The sequence below is a fragment of the Ochotona curzoniae genome, unplaced genomic scaffold, assembly GCF_017591425.1.
Source record: "Ochotona curzoniae isolate NIBS_2020 unplaced genomic scaffold, NIBS_Ocur_1.0 contig_64, whole genome shotgun sequence".
NCBI classification, from domain to species: Eukaryota; Metazoa; Chordata; class Mammalia; order Lagomorpha; family Ochotonidae; genus Ochotona; species Ochotona curzoniae.
The window spans coordinates 9,378,382-9,399,264 of NW_024466502.1; the positions used below are offsets into that span (position 1 = coordinate 9,378,382).

Sequence of the window (20,883 nt, forward strand, 5' to 3'; positions counted from 1 at the left end):
GCCGTTGCACTCACCTGGGGAGTGAATCATCAGACGGAAGATCTTCCTCTGTGTCTCCTCCTCTCTGTATATCTGACTTTCCAATAAATAAATAAATCTTTAAAAATAAAAGTTTAAAAGTGGCATAAATCCAGACCCAGCATGATAGCATGATGGCTAAAGTCCTTGCCTTGCATATGGCAGGATTCCATATGGGAACTTGTCCTAATTCCTGTGGCCCCACTTTCTGTCCAATTTGCTGCTGTGGCCTGGGAAAGCAGTTGAGGACGGCCCAAAGCCTTGGGACCCTGCACCTATGTGGGAGACCTAGGGGAGGCTCCTGGCTCCTGGCTTTGGACTGGCTCAGCTCTGACTGTTGCGGCCTCATGGGGAGTGAATCAGTGGAAGGAAGATCTTGCTCTCTGTCTCTCCTCTCTGTATATCTGACTTTGCAATAAAAATAAATAAATCTTTTAAAAAATGAAAGTGGCATAAATCCAACATTTTCACATAATTATTAATTCTTCATTATGAATACTGGGATATTTTAGTAACTCTGGAGTCTGAATAGATTCAAGCTAAATCAAGTGAGTTTATATCTGAAAGTCTGTTGTGTGACTATCATAGATTATTTTCCCTCCAAATAGCCTTGCTGATAATTGATTTACATTAAGCAACATTTATTTAAAATATGCAGTTTGATCACTGAATACACACACACACACCCCAAAACCTGTGAAGTCATCACTACCTCCAAGACACTCCACCTCTACAAGTTTCTCTGCCTTTTATTGTCGTTTCATCCTGCTTCTTCCTGATCCTAAGTCATCATGGATCTGTTTCCTGTTACTGTAAGTTACTTGTTTTGTTTGATTGTTTTTTTATGAAATAGGCAGTGAAAGAGAGTGAGTGACAGCTAGACCTTTAGTGCAATGTTTCTCTACCCAAATGCTTGCAACAAGCAGGAATGAGTAGGTTGGACTGAGGCTAAGGCTGGGCCAGCAGCTCAAACTAGGTCTCTTATGCGGGTCACAGAAGTCCAGTTAATGGGGCCCTCATCAATAGCTCCCAGGATCTGCATTAGTACGAGGCTGGAGTTAGGAGCTGCAACCAGGAATTCAGCCCAGATACTCTAGTGTGGGATATGAATGTCTTAGCTGACATCTTAATCACTAGTCTAATTACTAGATGGCCTCATAAATTAGGTTCTATAAAAATGGACTTCAGCTTTTGTCTTGCCTCTTTAGTTCAGTGTAATTATTTTGAGATCCACCCATGTTGTATGTGTTAACAGTCCCTTTTTATTGCTAAGTCCATTTGATTATGTGGGCAGATAACTTTTATTTACTGATGGGTATTGGGCTTGTTTGTAGTTTTGACTATTGCAAATAAAGTTGCCATGAGTTAATTAATTGTTTTGTTGAAGGACAGAGAGAGAGAGAGCAAGTAAGCTGGCATCTTTTGTTTACTCCTCAGATACCTGCAAGGACTGGGACTGGTATTGCACATACATGACAAGGACAGCTCTGCTTGACCAGCACTGCAGTTTTCTGACGGTGCTGCTTAGCAGGAAGCTGGAATCAGGGAGCAGTGGGGACTAAGGCCTGGGTACTCTGAGCCAGAATGCTGTGTCCAAACAGTTACTTCATGGCTAGGTCAAACACCTGCCTTCTGTGAACTTTGTGTGTATACACATATCTGTATGGATGTCTATTTTCTTATTCTTGGGTAAGTATCTAGTAGTAGAATAATTGAGTGGTGTAACTAGGAAATAGCAACATTTTAAGAACCTGCCAGATTTTTTTTCCCTAGGTAGTTATACCATTTTGTATTTCAGTCACTAGAAGATGAGTGTTCATCTGTTCCATAGTCATTCATAAAAATAGGAGGGGTAGCTTATTGGTTTGTAAATCAAATTTTCCTAATTGATAATAAGTATCTTTACATACACTTACTGATTTCCACAGTTTTAAAAAGATGGATTTATTTGAAAGGCAGAGTTACAAAGAGAGGGAGAGAGGGCAAGAGAGGTCTTCCATCTATTGGTTCACTGCCCAAATGGCTGCAAAGTCCAGAGCTGGTCCAGCTCGAAGCCAGGAGCCAAGAGCTTCTTCTGGGTTTCCCGTGTGGTGCAGGAGCCCAACCACCTAGGCCATCTTCTGATGCTTTCTCTAGCATATTAGCAGGGAACTAGATGTGAAGTGGAGCAGCCAGGACTCAAACTGGCACTAATATGGGATGTTGCCACTGGGAGCAGCAGTTTAAACTGCTACACCACAATGCCAACCCTTTTTGATTTGTTTTGATGAAGGTTCTATTCAAAGCTTACTATTGTTTTTCTTGTTGAATTTTAAAATTTATATATGTAGTGACATGAGTTTGAAAACCTTTAGTCACTGACTTAATGTTTAATTCTTTGAATTATTTATTGTATTTTTTTTTACTGTGGTATAGATAATAAAGTGTATCGTTTATCTATTTAAAATTTTAAAATCTGTTTTGGTTGCATTTGAAAGTTAGAGAGACACATAAAAACAGAAATAGCTCACCCATCCACTGGTTTATTCCACCAATGCCCACAACAGCTGAGAGCGTGGAACTCCGTCTGCGTCTCCTACAAGGGCAGCAGGGACACAAGTCCTTGTGCCATCATGTGTTGCCTCTAAGGTTGGACAGTGGCAGGAAATTAGATCAGAGGCAGAGTAGCAAGGAATTGAACCAGGGATTTTTTTTTTTCATGGAAAGAATGATTGATTTAAAAGTTAACATTACAAATGGATTGGGAGACACCTACACACACACAGATAATCCGTCTGCTTTCATTCCCCAAGTGGCTACATCTGCTTGGGTTGAAGCACACTTTAAATCAGGGGCTTCATCTGCATCTCCCACAGGACTCCTAGGGCCCAGGTACTCTGGCCATCTGCTGCTGCTTTCTCATCTGCATTACTAGAAAGCTGTATAGGATGTGAAGCAGCCAGGACATGAGTCAGTGTCCATGTAGGATACTGGCATTGCAGGCAGAGGCATAAACTACTCTCTTGCAGGGCCAGCTGAACCAGGTGTTCTTTAAGACACGGGACTGATCTTGGAACATAGTAGATCCCTAGTAAATATTTGTTGAGTGAACAAAATGCTTTTTTTCAGGTTTCCTGACTGTTTCAGTGTTAGTGTCTCATTCAGCTTTGGCTGCTGTAATGGAAACTTATAAACTGGCTGTTTTTTTAACAACAGAGATTTTTTTTTTTTTTTTAACAGAGCCTGAGACCTTAGTACCAGCATTGTTTGGTTCTGGTGAAGGATCTTTTTCGGAGCGCAGATAGATGACTTCTGTTAAATTTTCATGTGACAGCAAGACTTAGGTAGCTCTCTGGCCTCTGCTCTGTAAGGACAAATCCTAATGAATGTTCCACCTAGTGACCTAATTACTCCCTGAGGACACACCTCCTATGCCATCCCATAAGAGTTAGTGTTTCAAGATACAAAGGCAGTCTGCCATCAGAAGTCTCTCTTCCCTGGGGCAGGTCAGTGTTCTCGTCAAGGCCTTCAATGATTGGATGAATTCCAACTAATGTTATGGATCGCAATCTGCTTTACTCAAAATCTACAGATTCAAGCGTTAATCCCATCTAAAATAGACCTTCACAGTGACATCCATATATGTGTGACCAAATGGGTATAGGTTGTGGCCTCATCCTGTTGACCTATAAAATTAAGACAGGTGATACAAATTATCCTCAAAGTAGAAATTTAGGGGTGAAGATTGGGAAAGAGCACGTGAGAGGAGCAAGCACTGTAGGTGCATTTGTCCTTCTCAGCTGTGCACTGAATGCTCCAGTGGTCTGAGAGATGTGTGTGCTAGGGACTTTCCTGGCTCTTATTCCTGTCTGTCCCCACAGTGAAGGATATACTATGATTCACGTTTTACAACTGAGAAACAGACAAAAAATTAGTAACTTACTCAAGGTTGCAATGGTCAGAGAGTGGCAGAACCAGGAAATCTGGCTGTCTTCTGGGCCTGGGTTTTTGCTGCGCATGCTACGTATGTTTTGATGGAAAAGTCTGCTCTCGGGCTTCCCGTGAAGAGCAGAAAGCCCAAGGGGCTGTAGAACCTCTGTGAGTTTCGAAGTCAGACTAGAGTTACACCTGCTGGATGAGTGCCACTGCCGAGCAGTGACTTAGCTGACTCAGGAGTAGCCTGTGTTTGTCCTCTACTTGTGCTGGGGAAAACCTGGGAAATGGGGAAGGAAGCACATTATTAAAATAAAATTGTAAACAGTTGGGATAAAAATTCAGCCTTGACAGCTGGTAGTTTGTAATCATCGTGTCTTTTTTTCTATATTGCCTTTATTTGTGGTATGTGCTCTGAGGTGTGGGGTGTAGAGCTTATGATCTCATAATCTCTTCATGGTTTCGGGTGTGAGGTATGGGGTAGCAAATGAATGCTTCAGATTGTGTGAATTCAACAAGTACATTTTCATTCTGAGGATCTTCCACTAATCCACTAGATGGAGCACCTGGGTTAAATATATGATGAGTGGAAGCCAGTCTGTTTTTACTTCAGAATTGCATGCTGTGGGACCCTGAGGTTGATTAGGTATTTTGATCTGCATGCCATTCTCCCCACCACTGTGCTGCTGCAACCAGATGCAAAACTTTTATGTATCACATCTGTGCAATCCATGTGGGAGGTTTTTGGCCGGTCTGACTGAGGGACAGCATGGTAGAAAGAATTCTGATCCAGCAATCGGGAGACAGGAGAGTTGATCTAGTGCAGTCAGTCTGTACGCTGTGGCTTGATCATGCTTTATTAACTGTTCTTGAGCCTTAGCCCCCTTTCCAGTGATGTTGTGCTGGGTAATGTGTGAGTGTGCCCTAAACGCTCTGGGTGTGTTAGGCTTCAGAGCACCACTCCCATTTCATCTGATAAAACTGTTCTCATAGCCAGTGGCTGTACAGCAGAGAACTACACTGCAGGACCCAAGGGACCTTTGATAGCATAAATTTAGTGACATTGTGATGTTTCTGTCACTGCTGGCTGGCATTTTAGCTTGTGCATAAGCAATGCCCAAAAGCCTGTCTTCTTTAGGGCAGCATTAGTTGGTAGATAATTTATGGGAGAATATTAGTCTGCACTATGTCTGTTCCTATGAAGCCCAGCTTACATTCTGATCTATTTTTCATATTCACATTTCCTCTTGTAGAAGGCAGAAACCAAGTTTCCTTTTCCCAGGCTGGTATTGTGTCCTCCTTGATTGCCTATTCAAACATCTCAAATGACCTAGCAGTGTTCTTACCTTCCAGTTCCCTGGAAACATTGCTATCTATAGTAATAGGAAGGGGACACAGAAATTCTTGGAGTGATTACAGAGTAATAGAAAGCAAGGTTGCTCCCACCTCCGTCTGGTGATTCTTGGATTCTTCTCTGGCTTGGGGAGAAGGCTGATTGAAATCATACTCTGCATCACAAGGGACAGAATATCTTTGAGGATGCTGTGTGACAGCTTGTCTTCAGCAGACTGTGCCTTCTCTTCAGTCTGTTACTTACAGGTGACAGGATATGTAGTAAGACTGTACTTCCATGTTTTTAAGTTAATAACAGGTATGTGCAGTGGTTTTCTCATGGTAGCTCGGAACTGTTGCTAGAGGCTGAAAATGTGTGGCTCATTTCTAATCTTCCTCCTGTTCTTCCCTTCGATGCCTTCCTACTGGGGAACTGCAACATACTAGAGGGGCTGGAATAGCAAGTAGCATAACAGATGCTGCAAGAGTAAATATTTTTTAATGTGTTTAACATAACTTTAAAATGTATTTTTATATGATTCATGAGGATAGTACATTGAAAAACCACTGATCCATGGAGACATGAGCCTGGGGTTTCCTTATTTCCAATCCTCAGCAGCTTAGAAGGATCTGCCATCTCAGACCCACATGGTGTCAGTGTTGGCTGTAATCCCTCAGTGGGCCTAACAAGTACGAAATCTTGTATCCTTGAAATAAAGTCAAGGGTGACTATTGTGAGTGGGGCCACCTACAAAATAGAATGTGTCAGGTTGCTTAGAAGATTAAGTAAGACCATGTGATTAAATTCTGTGCCCAGGCTTTGGCATATAGCAAGAATTAGTTCTCATGTACTTTGTTGTTAAGCAAAAATGCACCCAGCACTGCGTTTTTGTGCTAATGTTTAATTTTCACATAAAAATGTGAAAACATTTTACATTTAAAACTTGAGATTTCCTACATTGTTCAAATGAGTAGGGTGACCTACCTAGGGTCAATTCTGGTCTGAATACAATTTTGTATTCCATGTTAACCTCTTTCCATTTCTTCTCTGACTTTTCTGTTCAAAATGATATTCCCATCTCTCCCCTTTGGATCTTGAGAGCCTTGTGGTTGAAAGGAGAGAAGAAAATTTTGTGGGAAACTATCTGTGAAATAAATTTCCTTGAAAGAATTGGGACAGACAGCTTAGATGTAGGCCCAGACCTTGCCTAACAAAATGAATGAGCCAATGTTATGGGCCAGATGAAAGGTTTCTCTTGAAGCCGTGGGCACATAGAGCAGAATGGCCTCACCTGACCTTTGATGGAGACGTTGTCCTGCTGTTCTCGTCTGTCTTCTCTGCTTTACTCTAGTGCTAGGAATGTTTTCTGGAATTCTCGATATTAGAGGTAGTGACGTATTTTGGAACGGTAACCTGCATTGAGGCTAGGGCACCTTTAAGGAAATTTAGCTTTGTAACATACACTCCTGGCATATTCTGTCTTTTCAATCTTTACCTGGACGTGATTCACATACCATACAATCCACTCATTTAACATGCACAATTCAGGGATTTTCAGTGTATTCAGAATTGTATATAATCATCATGGTAAATTTTAGAACATTTTTATTACTTCCCAGAATAAACTTGGAACCCCTTAGCCATCACTTTCAACTCCACCTGTCCAGCTGCTACCCCTAGGAACCTCTAATCTACTGTGTGTCTCCGCAGGTATGCCAGTTCTGGACATCTCACACCAATGAAACCATACAATATGTTGTCATTTGTGACCAGCTCCTTCACTTAGCATGTTGGTTTTAAGTACCATGCTGATCAGGTTTTTTTTTTTTATTGCCAAATAGTATTCCATTGTATTGCACATTTTTAATTTTGTCTATTATAAATAGTGCTTCTAAGAGCATTTATATGGGCCCAGCGTAGTAGTCTAGAGGCTTAAGTCCTTGCCTTGCATGCACTGGGATCCCATTTGGGTGCCGGATTGCAGCCCTGCTGCTCCACTTCCTATCCAGCGCCTGTTTGTGGCCTGAGAAAGCAGTCGAGGATGGCCCGAAGCCTTGGGACCCTGCACCTGGCCCACATGGGAGACCCAGAAGAAGCTCCTGGCTCCTGGCTGTGGATCGGCTCAGCTCCAGCTGTTGTGGCCTCTTGGGAATGGAAGATCTGTCTCTCCTTCTCTCTGTAAATCTGCCTTTCCAATAAAAATAAATAAATCTTTCTTAAAAAAGAACACGTACAGGTTTTGTGTGTTACATATATTTTCTTCTTAAAAACTATTTTGATTTGATAGAGTTACAGAGCAGAGAGAGATCTTCCATGTGCCATTTCAGTCCCCAGATGGCTGCAATGACTACACCTGGGTCTTTGTGAAGCCAGGAGCCAGCAGCTTCCTCTAGGTCTCCCACATGGGTGCAAGGACCCAAGAACTTGAACCATCCTTTGCTGCCCTCCCAGGTCATGAACAGAGAGCTGGATCAAGAATGGAGCAACCAGGACACAAACCAGTGCACTTACGGGATGCCGGCGCTGTAGGCGGAGGCCTGGCTCACCTATGTGTATTTTCAAGTGTCAGATGTCTAGTTAGGCATGAAATTGCTGCATCGTTTGAGCCGGTGACTCCTGATGGCTCAAAGAACGAGCCAGTGCAGCTCATTTCCAGTGCAGCTACCTTATTTCATCAGTACTGTAGGAGGTTCCAGTTCCTCCTCCTTACCAGTACTTGCTACTATCTGTTTTTGATTTTCACCATCTAGTGGGTGTGAAGTGGTATCTCATGGTGGCTTTGATTTCAATTTCTCCAACCATTTTTTCATTTTTTTGCCTTCTTGAAAAAAAATCTGTATGTTTTTAACTGGCAACTAGGGATGACAGATTTTTCCTAAAATTATCCCACGTCTCTTAAGTACATGTAAGAATCAGGAGAATTTGATTGAAGAGGCACTAAGAAACAGCTGCACTGAAGCTATAAATCAGCCTGCTTGCTGTGTGTGAAAGAGAGTCTTGGGAAGGTTCTGAAATTTTTTTGTCTTTGTAAAAAAGAAATGAAAGTTTGTAAGAAGTCAGGTGAAGAACGTAGTTTATGACTTTCTGTAAGGTGGGATGTGTAGTACATCTGGTTCCTTTTGACCCAGTTAGAAACTTGGACAGAGGAGTGCATATTTTATTGTCCTTATTTATTTGAGAAGGAAAGAGGGAAGGCAGGAGGGGGGTGAGCAACATCAGGAGACAGGAGTGTGATCCGAGTCTCCAGTGAGGGCAGCTGGAGCCGGCTGAGCTGTCACCTCTGTCTCCCTGGGTCTGTTGACAGGAAACTGGGGTCTGGGATGGAGCCAGGAAGCACCCTTGGGCCCTCCTGTGGGATGTGGGCCTTTTAACTGCTAGGCTAAGTGCCTACAGCTTTTTATGTCACTTTTCTAAAACACAGGACTACTTAGGAAAATTGTGTTTTCTTTCCTATATTTAAGCAAAATAACAGCTTTAGTATCCTTATCATTACTTACCTTTGGGTCAATCTCATTGAAAATCTGACTGATTCATGATTCAAAAAAAGTCAGACTCAAATATTATGCATGTTTCATGTTTTCCTTTTTGCCCTCAAGGAATATTTATTCATGCTGAGACAATATTTCTGTTTTGCCACATTGACAGTAAGAGTTCAAATAATCAACTACTTAAGTGTAGGATACAACTAAAGGAAGTATACAAAATCAGAACTTCAGTCTCTGTGTGTCAGAAATTTTTAACAGCCTTAACTCATATTTCAAGCACCCAGACTGAGTGCATTTGAGTGAGAATTATACTGTGTACCTGTTGTGGGCTAAGCAATTGATTAGTGCTTGTTAGCCAGGGCAGGAACAGGAACTGGGCTTGTGGCTAAAAACACCTAGACTAATTGGACTCATGTGTATCCAATATCCTGCTAAATGAGGATGGGGAAGCATATATAAGGGGAGGTAAAGCAGCAAGAAAGAGAGGCTTTGCAGAGACTTCCACCATCACTGGTCTCCTGTCGGTGCTTCATCCCCAGACCGTCTCCCTGTCCACGGTACTGGCTCTGCTGGCCGGAGCATGTACCAGTTCAGTGTACGTTGTTAGGTGATTTTTCAGATCTGCCTAAAAGAGAATTTCCTCAGAAGAGGCAGGTGGAGGTCATGCAGAGGTTACCCCTCGCAGTTCGCTTTGCCTTCTTCTGCAGTTGCCATCTGCCATGCTGCCGGACGCTTGGAATCCCTGCAGTTGCTGTGATCCTGGGTGCCATCAGCCTCTCTGCCTGGCCCCTCCCCTCTAGGTGTGTGGAGGGAGGTGCTCCACAAGCAGCTTTGCATGCTTGATACCGGATCATTTATAGATTGATTGGTTTCTTCTGAATGTCAGAGCTTCATTGGAAGCTGTGGTTTTGCTCCATGGGCCTCCCATAGCAATCTCTGAAGTTCTGCCCCTGCCTGCAGCCCCTTGGGCTAGGAGGTCGCTCGGACCTGCATAAACTCGGTGGCTTCATTTTATAATTCTCAGTGTGGTAGAAGTTGCTTATGAATCAGAAACTTAAATTGTAGTTATTCTTTCTCTGTTGGGTTCTATAATGCGAAAGCTTTTCCCAAGAAATTCAGCACCAAGTGAAATGAGGAACTAAACATTAAACATTATAACAGCTATGCCTCCCAACTTTTCTGCTGTCTGTGAGGAGCTCAGGGACTACAAGAGAGAAGTGGAGATGTATTCACGCCCTCCAGATTTTCTGTTGTTACACCTCATCTGTTTTCAGAAGGAAAAGTGGATCAGTACCCAGGAAGTTTTTTTTTTTTCTTTTTTGTTCTCATATTCCCAATTTGAAGACTATGGTTTAGTGGCACTAAGTGCATTGTATTACCTTCACCACTATCTGTTCCCAGAACTTTTTCATCTTTTTTTTTTTAAATTATTAATTACATTGTATTATGTGACACAGTTATATAGGTACTGGGATTCCCCCCACTCCTCCCCTAACTCTCCCCCCATGGTGGATTCCTCCACCTTGTTGCATAACCACAGTTCAAGTTCAGTTGAGATTCCTTCATTGCAAGCATATACCAAGCGTAGGGTCCAGCATCTTATTGTCCAGATAAGTTCAACGTCTTCTTGGGGAGACCTTCTCTGGTCTGAAGGTAGAGCTAACAGTAAAATCCCAATCAAATTAAAAGCCCCAACATAACATCAACCACAATATATAACGTTGTGGAATTAATTGACATAGTATTGAGTAAACAACATGTTAAAAATAAAGGCAAGTTCTTAGCCACATCCTGTGACTACTTCATTGACATTTCATCAATTGAGGTGCAAAACAGTTTATGGAGGAGTGTGCAGAGAGATCTTCAATACCTTGGTAAGGAGTACTTACTCTTTGTGTCCTACCTGGTAAGGTATATGTAAGTGTCCATGCTGACCAAGCTTTCCTTGTTGTTCTCTGCCTATCTATTCTAGTTTGTTTGTGTGTGTATGTGTGTTTGGGGGGAGGGGCTCTGGAGAGACCCTGATGGTCATTGCAGAGAGGGTGGGGAGCCAAAGTTGGAACTAAGTAAGGACCAGAGAAAGCTCCTCTCCCTAGTTCTGAAGAAAGTTTACTATTCTTCTGATTCCGAGGACCGTTCAGGGTTCCTGACTGTTGCAGAACTTTTTCATCTTTGCAAACTGGATCTCTCTGTCCATTAAACACTGTTTTCCTCTTCTCGTCCCTCAGTGCCTGGCAGCCACTGTTCACTTGTTCACTTTCTATCTCTGTGGGTTTGGCTGCTTTGGGTACCTTCTCATGAAAGGGAACCACGGACTATTGATCTGGCTGGTTAGTTTTCTCTTGCTTCATCCATGGTCTAACCTGTGTAAAAAATTCTTACATTTTTAAGGCTGAATAATAACCCACCATATGTGTATGTCACTTTTGTTTATCTGTTCATCTGTTGGTGAACCCTTGGGTGCTTCCACTGCTTGGAGAGCACATGGATGTGCTTTCTCCTTAAGCTCTTGATTTCAGGTCTTCTTAAAAATTTTTAAGGTTTGTTTTATTTATTTATTTTTATTGGAAAGTCAGATATACAGACAGGAAGAGAGACAGAAGATCTTTTGTCTGTTAATTCACTCCCCTTGTGGTCGCAATGGCCAGAACTGAGCTGATCCAAAGCCAGAGCCTGAAGCTTCTTCTGGGTCTCCTATAGGGGAACAGGGTCCCCAAAACCTTGGGCCATCTTCAACTGCTTTCCCATGCCAGAGCAGGGAACTAGAAGGGAAGCAGAGCTGCTGGGATTAGAACCGAAGCCCATATGGAATCTGGTGTGTGCAAGGTGAGGACCTTAGCCACCGGGCCACCATGCCTGGCCTGCATTCAGGTCTTCTCTGTAAATCCCCCAAAGGAGAACTGCTGGATTATGTGATAATTCTATGTGTAATTTTTAAGGTATTTTCATACTGTTTTCCACAGTGGCTGCACTACTTTATATATGTATTAGCAAAGCATTTAGTAATTTAGTGTTTTTCAAAGTATTTATGTGAAAGAATGACAGGAGAGGAAGAATAAGAGAGCATCTGTCCAGTGTTCACACCCCACAGATGGCTGCAGTGGTCAGGGCTTGCCTATACTACAGCCAAGGGTGGGGAGCTGCATCTGGGTCTCCCAGGTGGGTGTTGGGGGCCCAAATTTCTGGGACATCTTCCGTTACTTTTCCCAGGGAATCAGCAGAGAGCTAGTTGGAATGGAAGTTAAGCAGCTAGGATTTGAATTGGGATCCATGTTGGATGCTAACATCGTTGGTCGTAATGTTATCTACTTTAATATAATGCCAGCCCTGCATTCTTTCCTTAAAAATATTTAAATATGACCATTAACAATAAGTCTGACTCCAGTAATTTATGTGTTTGTGGCTTAGAAATCCAGCTTATCAAAGCTAATTTGCTTCATTGTAGTGGTAGAGAGGAGTGCAAACCACACTGCCTTCAGGGTCTGCAGCTCCTGTCCATGCAGCCGTGTCCCCTGGGTTGACTTGGTGTCTCTGCTCACGTGCTGGTGCTGCCCCTGGGAGCCCTCTGGGTTGACCTGGTGTCTCTGCTCACGTGTTGGTACTGCCCTTGGGAGCCCTCTGGGTTGACCTGCTGTCTCTGCTCACCTGATGGTACTGCCCTTGGGAGCCCTCTGGATCTGTTTCTGTTTTGAGATGCAGCTAATGGATGGTGAGGACATTTAGATCTGTGCAAATCCAAGTTTTCAGGTTTGTGTTCATGTAACACACAGGGTCCATCATTTGCTTACTTTCTTATTCCTGTAGATTTGCTTTTTTTCTTTTTACCTGCCAAGTCACACAAAAGGAGGGACACACACAGAGACCTTCTGTCCATTGGCTTATTCCCCAGATGACTAGAAAGGCCAAGGCTGGGCTAGGTGAAAACCAGGAGTGAGGAGTTTCTTTCGTATCTCCCATATAGGTGACAGAGGACCTGGCATTTGTACTGTCTTCCGCTGGAGACAGGCCATTGACTGGGACTTGGATTGGAAGTCAGCCATCTAGGACACAGACCAATGCCCATTTAGAATGTTAGTGTGGCAGGCAGAGGCTTTTCTTGCTGTGCTACAATGCTGACCTTATGCTTACATTTTAAGGCCCTTATTTAATAACATTACCTTAATTCATTATTTTTAGAAAATGATCATTGCAGAAACTTCAGCCCTTTTTTGTTATCACCTAACTGCCTTCTGATATTCTGACACCTCCATTTCCTCCTTACAATCATTCTTCTTTTCATCAGAAATAATTTGTAGCCAGAATTTCTTAGATCTGAAATTCTTACATCTTTGAAGGACTGTAAGAATATTTTTATTTTGTCTTAATGTCAGAAAAGAAAAAATTTAGTTCAGGACAAAATGGAAAGAGACCAAAATTTATTATTGAGCTTGTGGCATGTAATAGGGCCTATGCCAGAAACCCTCATTATGTTTGATTACATTGATGGAATATAAATTCAATAGAACATTGAGAAGTCAACTTTCCTAAGGTTTCTCGGCTCAGCAGAATTCATTGCACTTGCATGTAAATTGTGTACCTTTGGGAGTAGAAAGAAACTCCTTATGTAGAATGCTTATTATAGTGCTATCTAAAAAAATTTAATGACATTTTGATTGATTTCTACTCATACTCCATTTATTTAGGCTTTGTGAAGTGTGACCATATTGCACTATTATTATCATGTGAGAGCTTCAGCCACTGCAGAGGGGAGGAGATTCTAGTCCTTTCCTGGTTTCCTAAGGTAGACCCCTGGTCTGACCTACATAGAACACTTGTATCTGTTTGAAGTACAGCATGAATTCCAGTTTGTAATTTTAGATTTTTAGATGTCACTTGAGTCCTCTTTATCCACATTTTCTTTTTTGAGCGCGTATATAAGTACATCCACCAAGCAGACTAATTTGACTTTTAGAAGACATTTAAAACAGGAAGACAGTTGGCAAGGAGAGAGCTGCAGATGGGAGCAGTAACTCCAAATGGATAAGCATGAGGAAGCTCAAAGCTTGGGACCTGGTCTCAAGGCTAACACTTGCTGTCTTTCCTAACTTGAACTTGCTGTTTGGACAAGCTTTCTGATAGTTAGCATGGCATGGAATGCATTTCCAGATCTGAAATGTACACTCTATGGTCAGCGCTAGCCACCTCTTGTTAGGTGGTTAATGTGTTCCTGAGAAGTATGGTCAAAAGCAGAGTGAGAAGTTGTTACATTCAGGGAACAAAATAGTTGTTTCAAGCTATCCATGAATTCTTTGAATATCGACAGTAGGTGCTTATGTGTTTGTAACAATTTCTTGGTTGAATTATCTTATTTGAACTGGGTTACCTGTATGGTGAGTAGAGCAGGTGTCATCCTCTTTTCCTCCCCTAATTTTAGTAATGACTTTGTAATTGCTTTTAGTAATTGGTATTTTTAGTAGTGACTTATTGAAATAGAATTCACTGTTGGGGTTCTCCAAAGACAAAGGAAATGTCCCCCTCTCCCACTCACCCAAAATTTGCTTAGGATGTGAAGACTAATGATATCAATTCCTTTCAACCTCCCCACTACTGAAGCTTTCTGGGGAGAGCAGGGCAGCTCTGAGAGGTCAGGGAAAGGAGAATGGCGTGGAGATGTCAGGTGGATGGGGGCTTGAGAGGAGGGTTCCTACAAGTGACTTGAATTTCCTGCTGCGGCTAAAAGAGGGAGTTTTGGCATGGGACAGAATGAGATTAAAGAAAGGTCATCCTTACAAGTGCGAGTGGAGTCAGGCTCTTCATTCCATTCATATGCTTTGAAAGGGACCTGTGTAACATGTTCAATTTGATGGTTTCTAGTTAAGATACAGGCAGTAGCGTATATCTGCAGCTTATATGTTAGAAACACTGCTTAATTTCTAATATTCTCATTTCCCCAAAAAGAAACCTCCTAAACCTGTAGGTAACTGTCTGGTATGTCCTTCTCCCCAGCCCTAGATAAGCAGGATTTTACTTTCTATTTGTATCTGCCTGTTACGGACATGTTACTTAAATGTCATCATACCATGGGGTGGGGGGAAGTCTTTTGTGGCTGGCTTCTTTGATATAGTTTAACTCTTTGGTACTTTGTATCTTTTCACAGCTGGACATTGTTTTGTGTGTGGGTGTCCTGCATGGATTTGTCATACTAAAATATTGATTTAGAACCTCTAAGGAATGACATAGTACCAGGAAAGTTGAGTGCTGTTATTGACGGGAGAGGAGGAGACAGGTCTGGACCACAAAACGGAGCCAGAAGCAGACATCCAGCCTTGGACGTTGTATAAATTGGAGGTGACATTTAAAGATGTGACATTAAATGTGATCTCCAAATTGAAATATACTCTTGATGCGTTGGTTGCTATTAGATACCAACCATCTATTCATGTTCTGCAATGAATATTGTAGTAGTTATCTTTTTAGACCGATCCAAGATCATTCTGATGCAGAAATATCAGTGAAACCAAATCAGTGAATGCATATTTTAAATTGTTTGTCATGCCTCTGTTAGCATGACACTTGGTTTTTAGCCTTAAGTCCTTTGCTGTGAATATTTTTTTCTGGGTCATTGATATTGTTGGTTGGAAGATGACTCACACACAAATACCTTAAATGTTACTAATACATCACTGGGAAACGTCTCCTCTGAACGATTGTTAAAAAATCCTTCATTTTCTCTCGTTGTTTTGTTTCTTTTTAGCCTTTTTGAGGTATGATTGACAAATAAGATTTTATAAGTTTAAGGTGACGATGTATGATTTCATATTAGGATTACTGCAATCAAGTTCTTTAACATCCAGATTACCCTTTCTTTTGTGTGTGATGAGTGCATTGAAGATCCTAGTGTTAAACACTAAGGGTCTATATAACAAATCAAATAGTATATGTAGGCAGTTTCAAATTTGGTTGGTTATAATTTTTAATTTGTTGTAAAGTTCAAATTTAACCTTTTATTTCTTTTAAAGATTTACTTATCTTTATTTGGAAAGTCAGATATATAGAGAGGAGAGACAGAGAAGATTTTCCATCCCATGGTTCACTCCCCAAGTGGCTGCAGTGTCTGGAGCTGAGCCAATTCAAAGCCAGGAGCCAGGAGCTTCTTCTGGGTCGGGTCTCCCACATGGGTGCAGCGTCCCAAGGCTTTGAGCCATCCTCGACTGCTTTCCCAGGCCACAGGCCGGGAGCTGGATGGGAAGCAGGTCAGCTGGGATTAGAACCAGTGACCACATGGGATCCTGGTGCATTCAAGGCAAGGTCCTTAACCACTACGCTTTGATTTGTGAGTTAAGCACCCCTAGACTGAATATTTCAAAGTCTGAATTAATTTATTTTTTATTTGAGAGACAGGGACATAAATGGTTTCATAGTGCTCCCATTTGCTGGCTCACTGGCTGAATACCCGCAGTGGATGGGAGTGAGCCAGACTGGAATTTGGAGTGGGAACTCAATTAAGACGTCCACAGGGGTCTAAGCTGTTTGGCCTTTTTTTTTTTTTTTGCTTTTTTCCCAGGCCCTTATCAGGGAACTGAATTGGAAGTGGAGCAGCAGGGACAGGAACTGGCACCCATATTGGATACTGGTGTTGTGAGAGCTGGCTTATTCCTCTGTGCCGTAACACCCGCCCTTCTTCTAACTCACACCAACATTGGAATTGGTCACTAGCGAAGGAAGCCTATCTATTGTCTTGTGAAATAAGAAGAGTGTCAGAGCAGGTTTTAGGAGAATTACCTTTTTCTAGATGCGTGTTATGTGTAGGAGGACATTCCTTGTGTGTGTCTCATGGTCTTTTTATATAGTCAGCCTTTCATTTTTTAGGACAAGCTTCCATCCTAACCATTCCCCACGATTCACATGCAATAGTATAGTGCCATGGATGTCAGTCTGTGGAAAAGATCCTGAATTACTTATACATCAAAATAATAATCATGTAGCCTGCAAGACTTTGATTTGTATGACATTACCTGTGGGAGGTCTGCTTCAGAAGGCACGCGTCTGGGCAGACCGGGTACCCTTTTTCAGTGTTATCATTTGCGTCTTTGAGTACCTACAGTGGAATCATCTTTTTAAGCAGTGAAAACTTGCTAGTCCTCTGTAGCAGAGTGAGGGTGGGTGGGCAGCAATCAAAATCAACATAGTAATGTTCCCCTGTGATTTGCTGTCAGCAAGCTGTTACCCATACATGCAGAGGTTGTTTGAAGTACACTTACCCATGTTTCCATAGCAGCAGTCATCTTAGCGGTTTCACTCATTTTTGGACTTTTTTCCTTTTTCTTCTCTGTTCTTTGCTGATGCAGGATTAAACAAACGGTATATTTAGGTCAAGGCAAGAGATGTTTGCTAATATAGATGCTAGGCTAAGCATTCTGGGAGAGTGATTTCTTGCAGCAGATGAACATTCTTTGTGCCTTCCAGCAGCATCTGCAGCAGTGTGGCTGTCTGGCACTGTCTTTTTCATTTTGGGCAGGTTCTGAGATTCAGAACAATCCCAAGCAAATCTCAGGAGCCGGCAGTTTTCCAGTAACCCTGTGTAAATCCTCTGCGTGTTCGTTCTTTGAGTCAACAGTGAAGCAATCCACTGGAAAACGCACCTTCACGGTCTTGGGGCGTCTGAGGTGTGTCCTGCTTTGCACCACCCACCCCTCCTGTTTGACACTTGGAGCTTGGATTTTTTTTTTTTTTTTGGTCAGACTGTTGGGCAGGAACAGATTCTAATGCGACAGCTTGGAGCTTGCCTCTATTCCGGTCCCGGTAACTGCTTGTCATGAAGATGGTACAGTGGGAGCTCGTGTCTGAAGAGCTAAGGAAGATGATGGGGAAACGGAACAGAGATTGCTAGACATCTGAACATCCACACCTTGGGGATGGGTTGCACTACTAGTGTGATTCTGTTTAAAGGCATCCGCACCGTTTTTGAAAGAAACTGTGCTTATATGTGCAAACAGCAAGGAGAGAATAATGCCCTTGAATATACAGCATGCAATTGGACAAAAGAAGATTCAGAACTATTGATCTCCTCCTGCCTGGTAAATGCTGTCTTGTTTAACAAGTAGTCTAATGTTATTAGGATACGCTGGTATTTTCTTATAAAGCAAATATATTTGTTTATCTTAATATGCTTGGATATGAAAATTGTGCATGTAAATGCTAAGTAGTGGTCTTAGATATAAATTATGAGGTACCTGTTTGTATGTCTGGGAATACCATGTATTAATCAAAGCTAAATGCATACATAAAGACTAGAGTAAGATTTTATTACAGGATAGTTTTCCGAGGTAGCTTCCTGAACATGCTCTTTGTATAGAAATAATACTTGACAAAATGACTATTTAGAGCATTATATGTGTGAGTTCTTGCCCAGGATGGCGAATTATTCAGTCCCTTTACATTTGAGTCTTTTACTTGGTGAGCTTTTTTTCTTTACTAATAGCTTGTTGTCAGACTTTTGATTCAGGGGGAGAAATTTAAAGAGCATGAAAGAAAACTGTAATGGCAATGAGACAAATATTTATAGTTTCATCTTTTTAAAAATTCAACTATTTATTGTGCTTTTGGGTGACCAAGAGGTTTACTTTGACACACGCCTTCTGGGTTCTGTCCTCCCTGTGCGAGGCACCAGGAGGTGTCAAGTCACAGATGGGTGTGCCTCTCCACGGCCTGCTCCTAAGTAGGGGCTGCCTAGCAAGCTGCATGTGGGTCTCCTCCTCCGTCAGAATGCCTTGGCATTTCCCCTTCTGTTCCTCTCATAGCTCTCATCGGAATGAGTGGCAATGGATACGTATGTGAATCTGCATGTGTGTCAGTCTTGCTGGCAGCTGCTGGGGAGGGCGAGGCACATAGGAGACATCAAGACCTTTCCTGATGTGGGGCTGCCGTCTGAGACTGGACAGGGGTGTTGGCTGCCCTGTACAGCTCGGGGTCAGATCCCGTTGTCCTGGCCTGGCAGGGGCATACAGAGAGGATGTGTTTTCTGAAGGGGCTTCTGTGGCGTGAGCACTCGCAGAACTCGGGAGTAGGAAAGGAGAGCAGAGGCATGTGATGTGTTTTGCAAGTCAGTGTTTTATGCCATATGCAGTTTGAGTGGTGCTCTTTAACTCTTAAATATTTTAAGCTCTGATGTATGTTGTAATGTGCTTCAAAAAGTGACTGACATCTGAGATTGCAAAGACCAGCTTGCTGTGGTTCTTTGTCCCACTAGCATATCTGTATCCTGATAGCCCATAATCTCCTGGAGCCAATGATGGCAACATAGTCCTGCCCCTCCCCATGCCACAGCGTCTGCACCCTGAGGCCAGGCTGACTTGTATTTGGTTACCTTGACTTTTGGAGACCTGTTTTCCTTTGATTGCACGGGATGTGATGGTCTAATGGAGGCTTTTGTCAGAGCTCCTGTGCAGCTGCACCTTGCTCACAACGCTCATCTGTTCCAGCAGGATGGATGTGCAAGTGCAGGCTGCTCCTGGGGGGAGAGAGGCGCCGCCCCCTTTCCACTGGCCTCCACTTTGGCCTTTGCAGCACAGTTTCCTCCCCCTGCAGGAGAAAGAGCTGGCCTTAGGGGAGGGAGAGTCAGAGGATGTCTCCCTCTGCCCAGAACCCTTTACTGTCTCAGGGTCAGAGGTCAAATGCAGAATGCTTGCATGGTCTCCAGCTTTAGTAGAGACCACACTCCCTGTCTCCTCTCCATCTGTTGGCTTCTTTTCCCGTCCTCTCATTCCTCACCCGCTCTGGAACACAGGCTGCCTTGCCATTCCTTCCTCCTGAGACTTCTCCACCCAAGCATTGCCCAGGTCATTGCCTATCTTTCTTTGGATCTTTACTCAGATCCCTTCCTTGGTGAAGCTGCCACTAAACCCAATTTAACCCTGCAACACCTCCATCCTCATGCCCTGCCCACCCCCTTCTTTATTCCCCATGTAATTTCTTGGTAATACTTATCTACACCTGATGTCTTCTAGCTCAGACCATAAGCATAGTAAATAGTAGTTAGTAATGTTCCTTAGGCTGCACTGCGCAGTATTAACACTCATGATGACTGAGGTTTTCCAAGAAGTCATGTGGTCAAGACTGAATGCTCCAGGGGTTGGCTCTCACCATGATTGACAGTTGATCATAATTTTCTTTGCTTGCCTACCCAGATTGCCTTTGTCGGGTGCTATTCCAAGGCCTTTGGTATGAGTAGTGCAAACCCTTTCTTAAGGGATTCTTGCCTACTTCCACTTTCTTGGTCACTTCCATGCCAAGGTATGCTGGTCTTTTCTCCAGGCAGGTGAGGGTCTTTAGCCTTAGCTGGGGGTGGTCTCTCCTATCTCTGGTTCAGGTGGTGGTTCCAGCCTGTGGAACCTGCTCTTAGAGTGCAAAATCCCACCTCAGTTATTCATTGCCTACAAAACCTGTGCAAGGTTAGGCTTGAGGTCACCTGTTCTTCCTGAACATCTGGATATCCCAAATATTTGCCCATTGCTGTGAGAGCCCCAGTTCAGGATGGCCTCATTTTGGCCTAAGTGTTCTTTTCTCTCTCTTTTTAGTGATTTGTTTTCCTTCAAACTCGGAGTTACAGACAGGGAGAGAGACATCTTCCATCTGCTAGTTTACTCCCCAGAGCTGAGGACATCCAAAGTTGAGAGCCAGGAGCTTCTTCCAGGTCTCCGATATGGGGGCTGGGGCCCAAGGCCTTGGGCCATCCTCCACTGCTTTCCCAGGCCTTTGTCAGGGAATTGGGGAAATGGAGCAACTGGGACTAGAACCAGCACTCATAGGGATGCTGGTGGTTCCAGATGACTTGCATGCTGTGCCACCGTGCTGACCCCCCTCAGTGTGTCCTCTCTGCTTCTGAACTGAGGTTTGTGTTTTGCACTTAACACTGCCCCAAAATAAATCTTAAGGGACACCCTGCTATGAGGATGTTACGAGGGCATTGCTTCTGGCTTTGAATCATAAATCCATATCTTACTCATTGTGTGACTTCGGGCAATTGACTTAACCTTTCTAATCAGTGTGCTTATCTGTTGTATACAGATAGCAGCTGGGTTATTCAGTTAGTGACACATAGCTTATTTAATGACCAAGTATGTCCAAAGTCTTAGGGCAGTGTCTTGCACCCAGAAA

At 42.9% G+C, this 20,883-nt stretch overlaps 1 protein-coding gene across 6 annotated transcripts in view; it reads left to right on the forward strand.

Moving 5' to 3' along the window:
• The window catches only part of DOCK9 (dedicator of cytokinesis 9), a 279,755-nt gene that overhangs the window by 53,336 nt on the left and 205,536 nt on the right, over positions 1-20,883 (forward strand). For 2 of the 6 annotated variants that reach the window (XM_040991193.1, XM_040991188.1), the window contains exon 1: positions 17,458-17,804. The exons of the other annotated variants lie outside the window; for them this stretch is intronic. In XM_040991193.1, coding sequence (XP_040847127.1) covers positions 17,643-17,804 — 162 coding nt within the window. In that variant the 5' untranslated portion in view covers positions 17,458-17,642. Of the gene's footprint in view, positions 1-17,457; positions 17,805-20,883 lie in introns of those variants that run through there. 6 annotated transcript variants of the gene reach the window in all.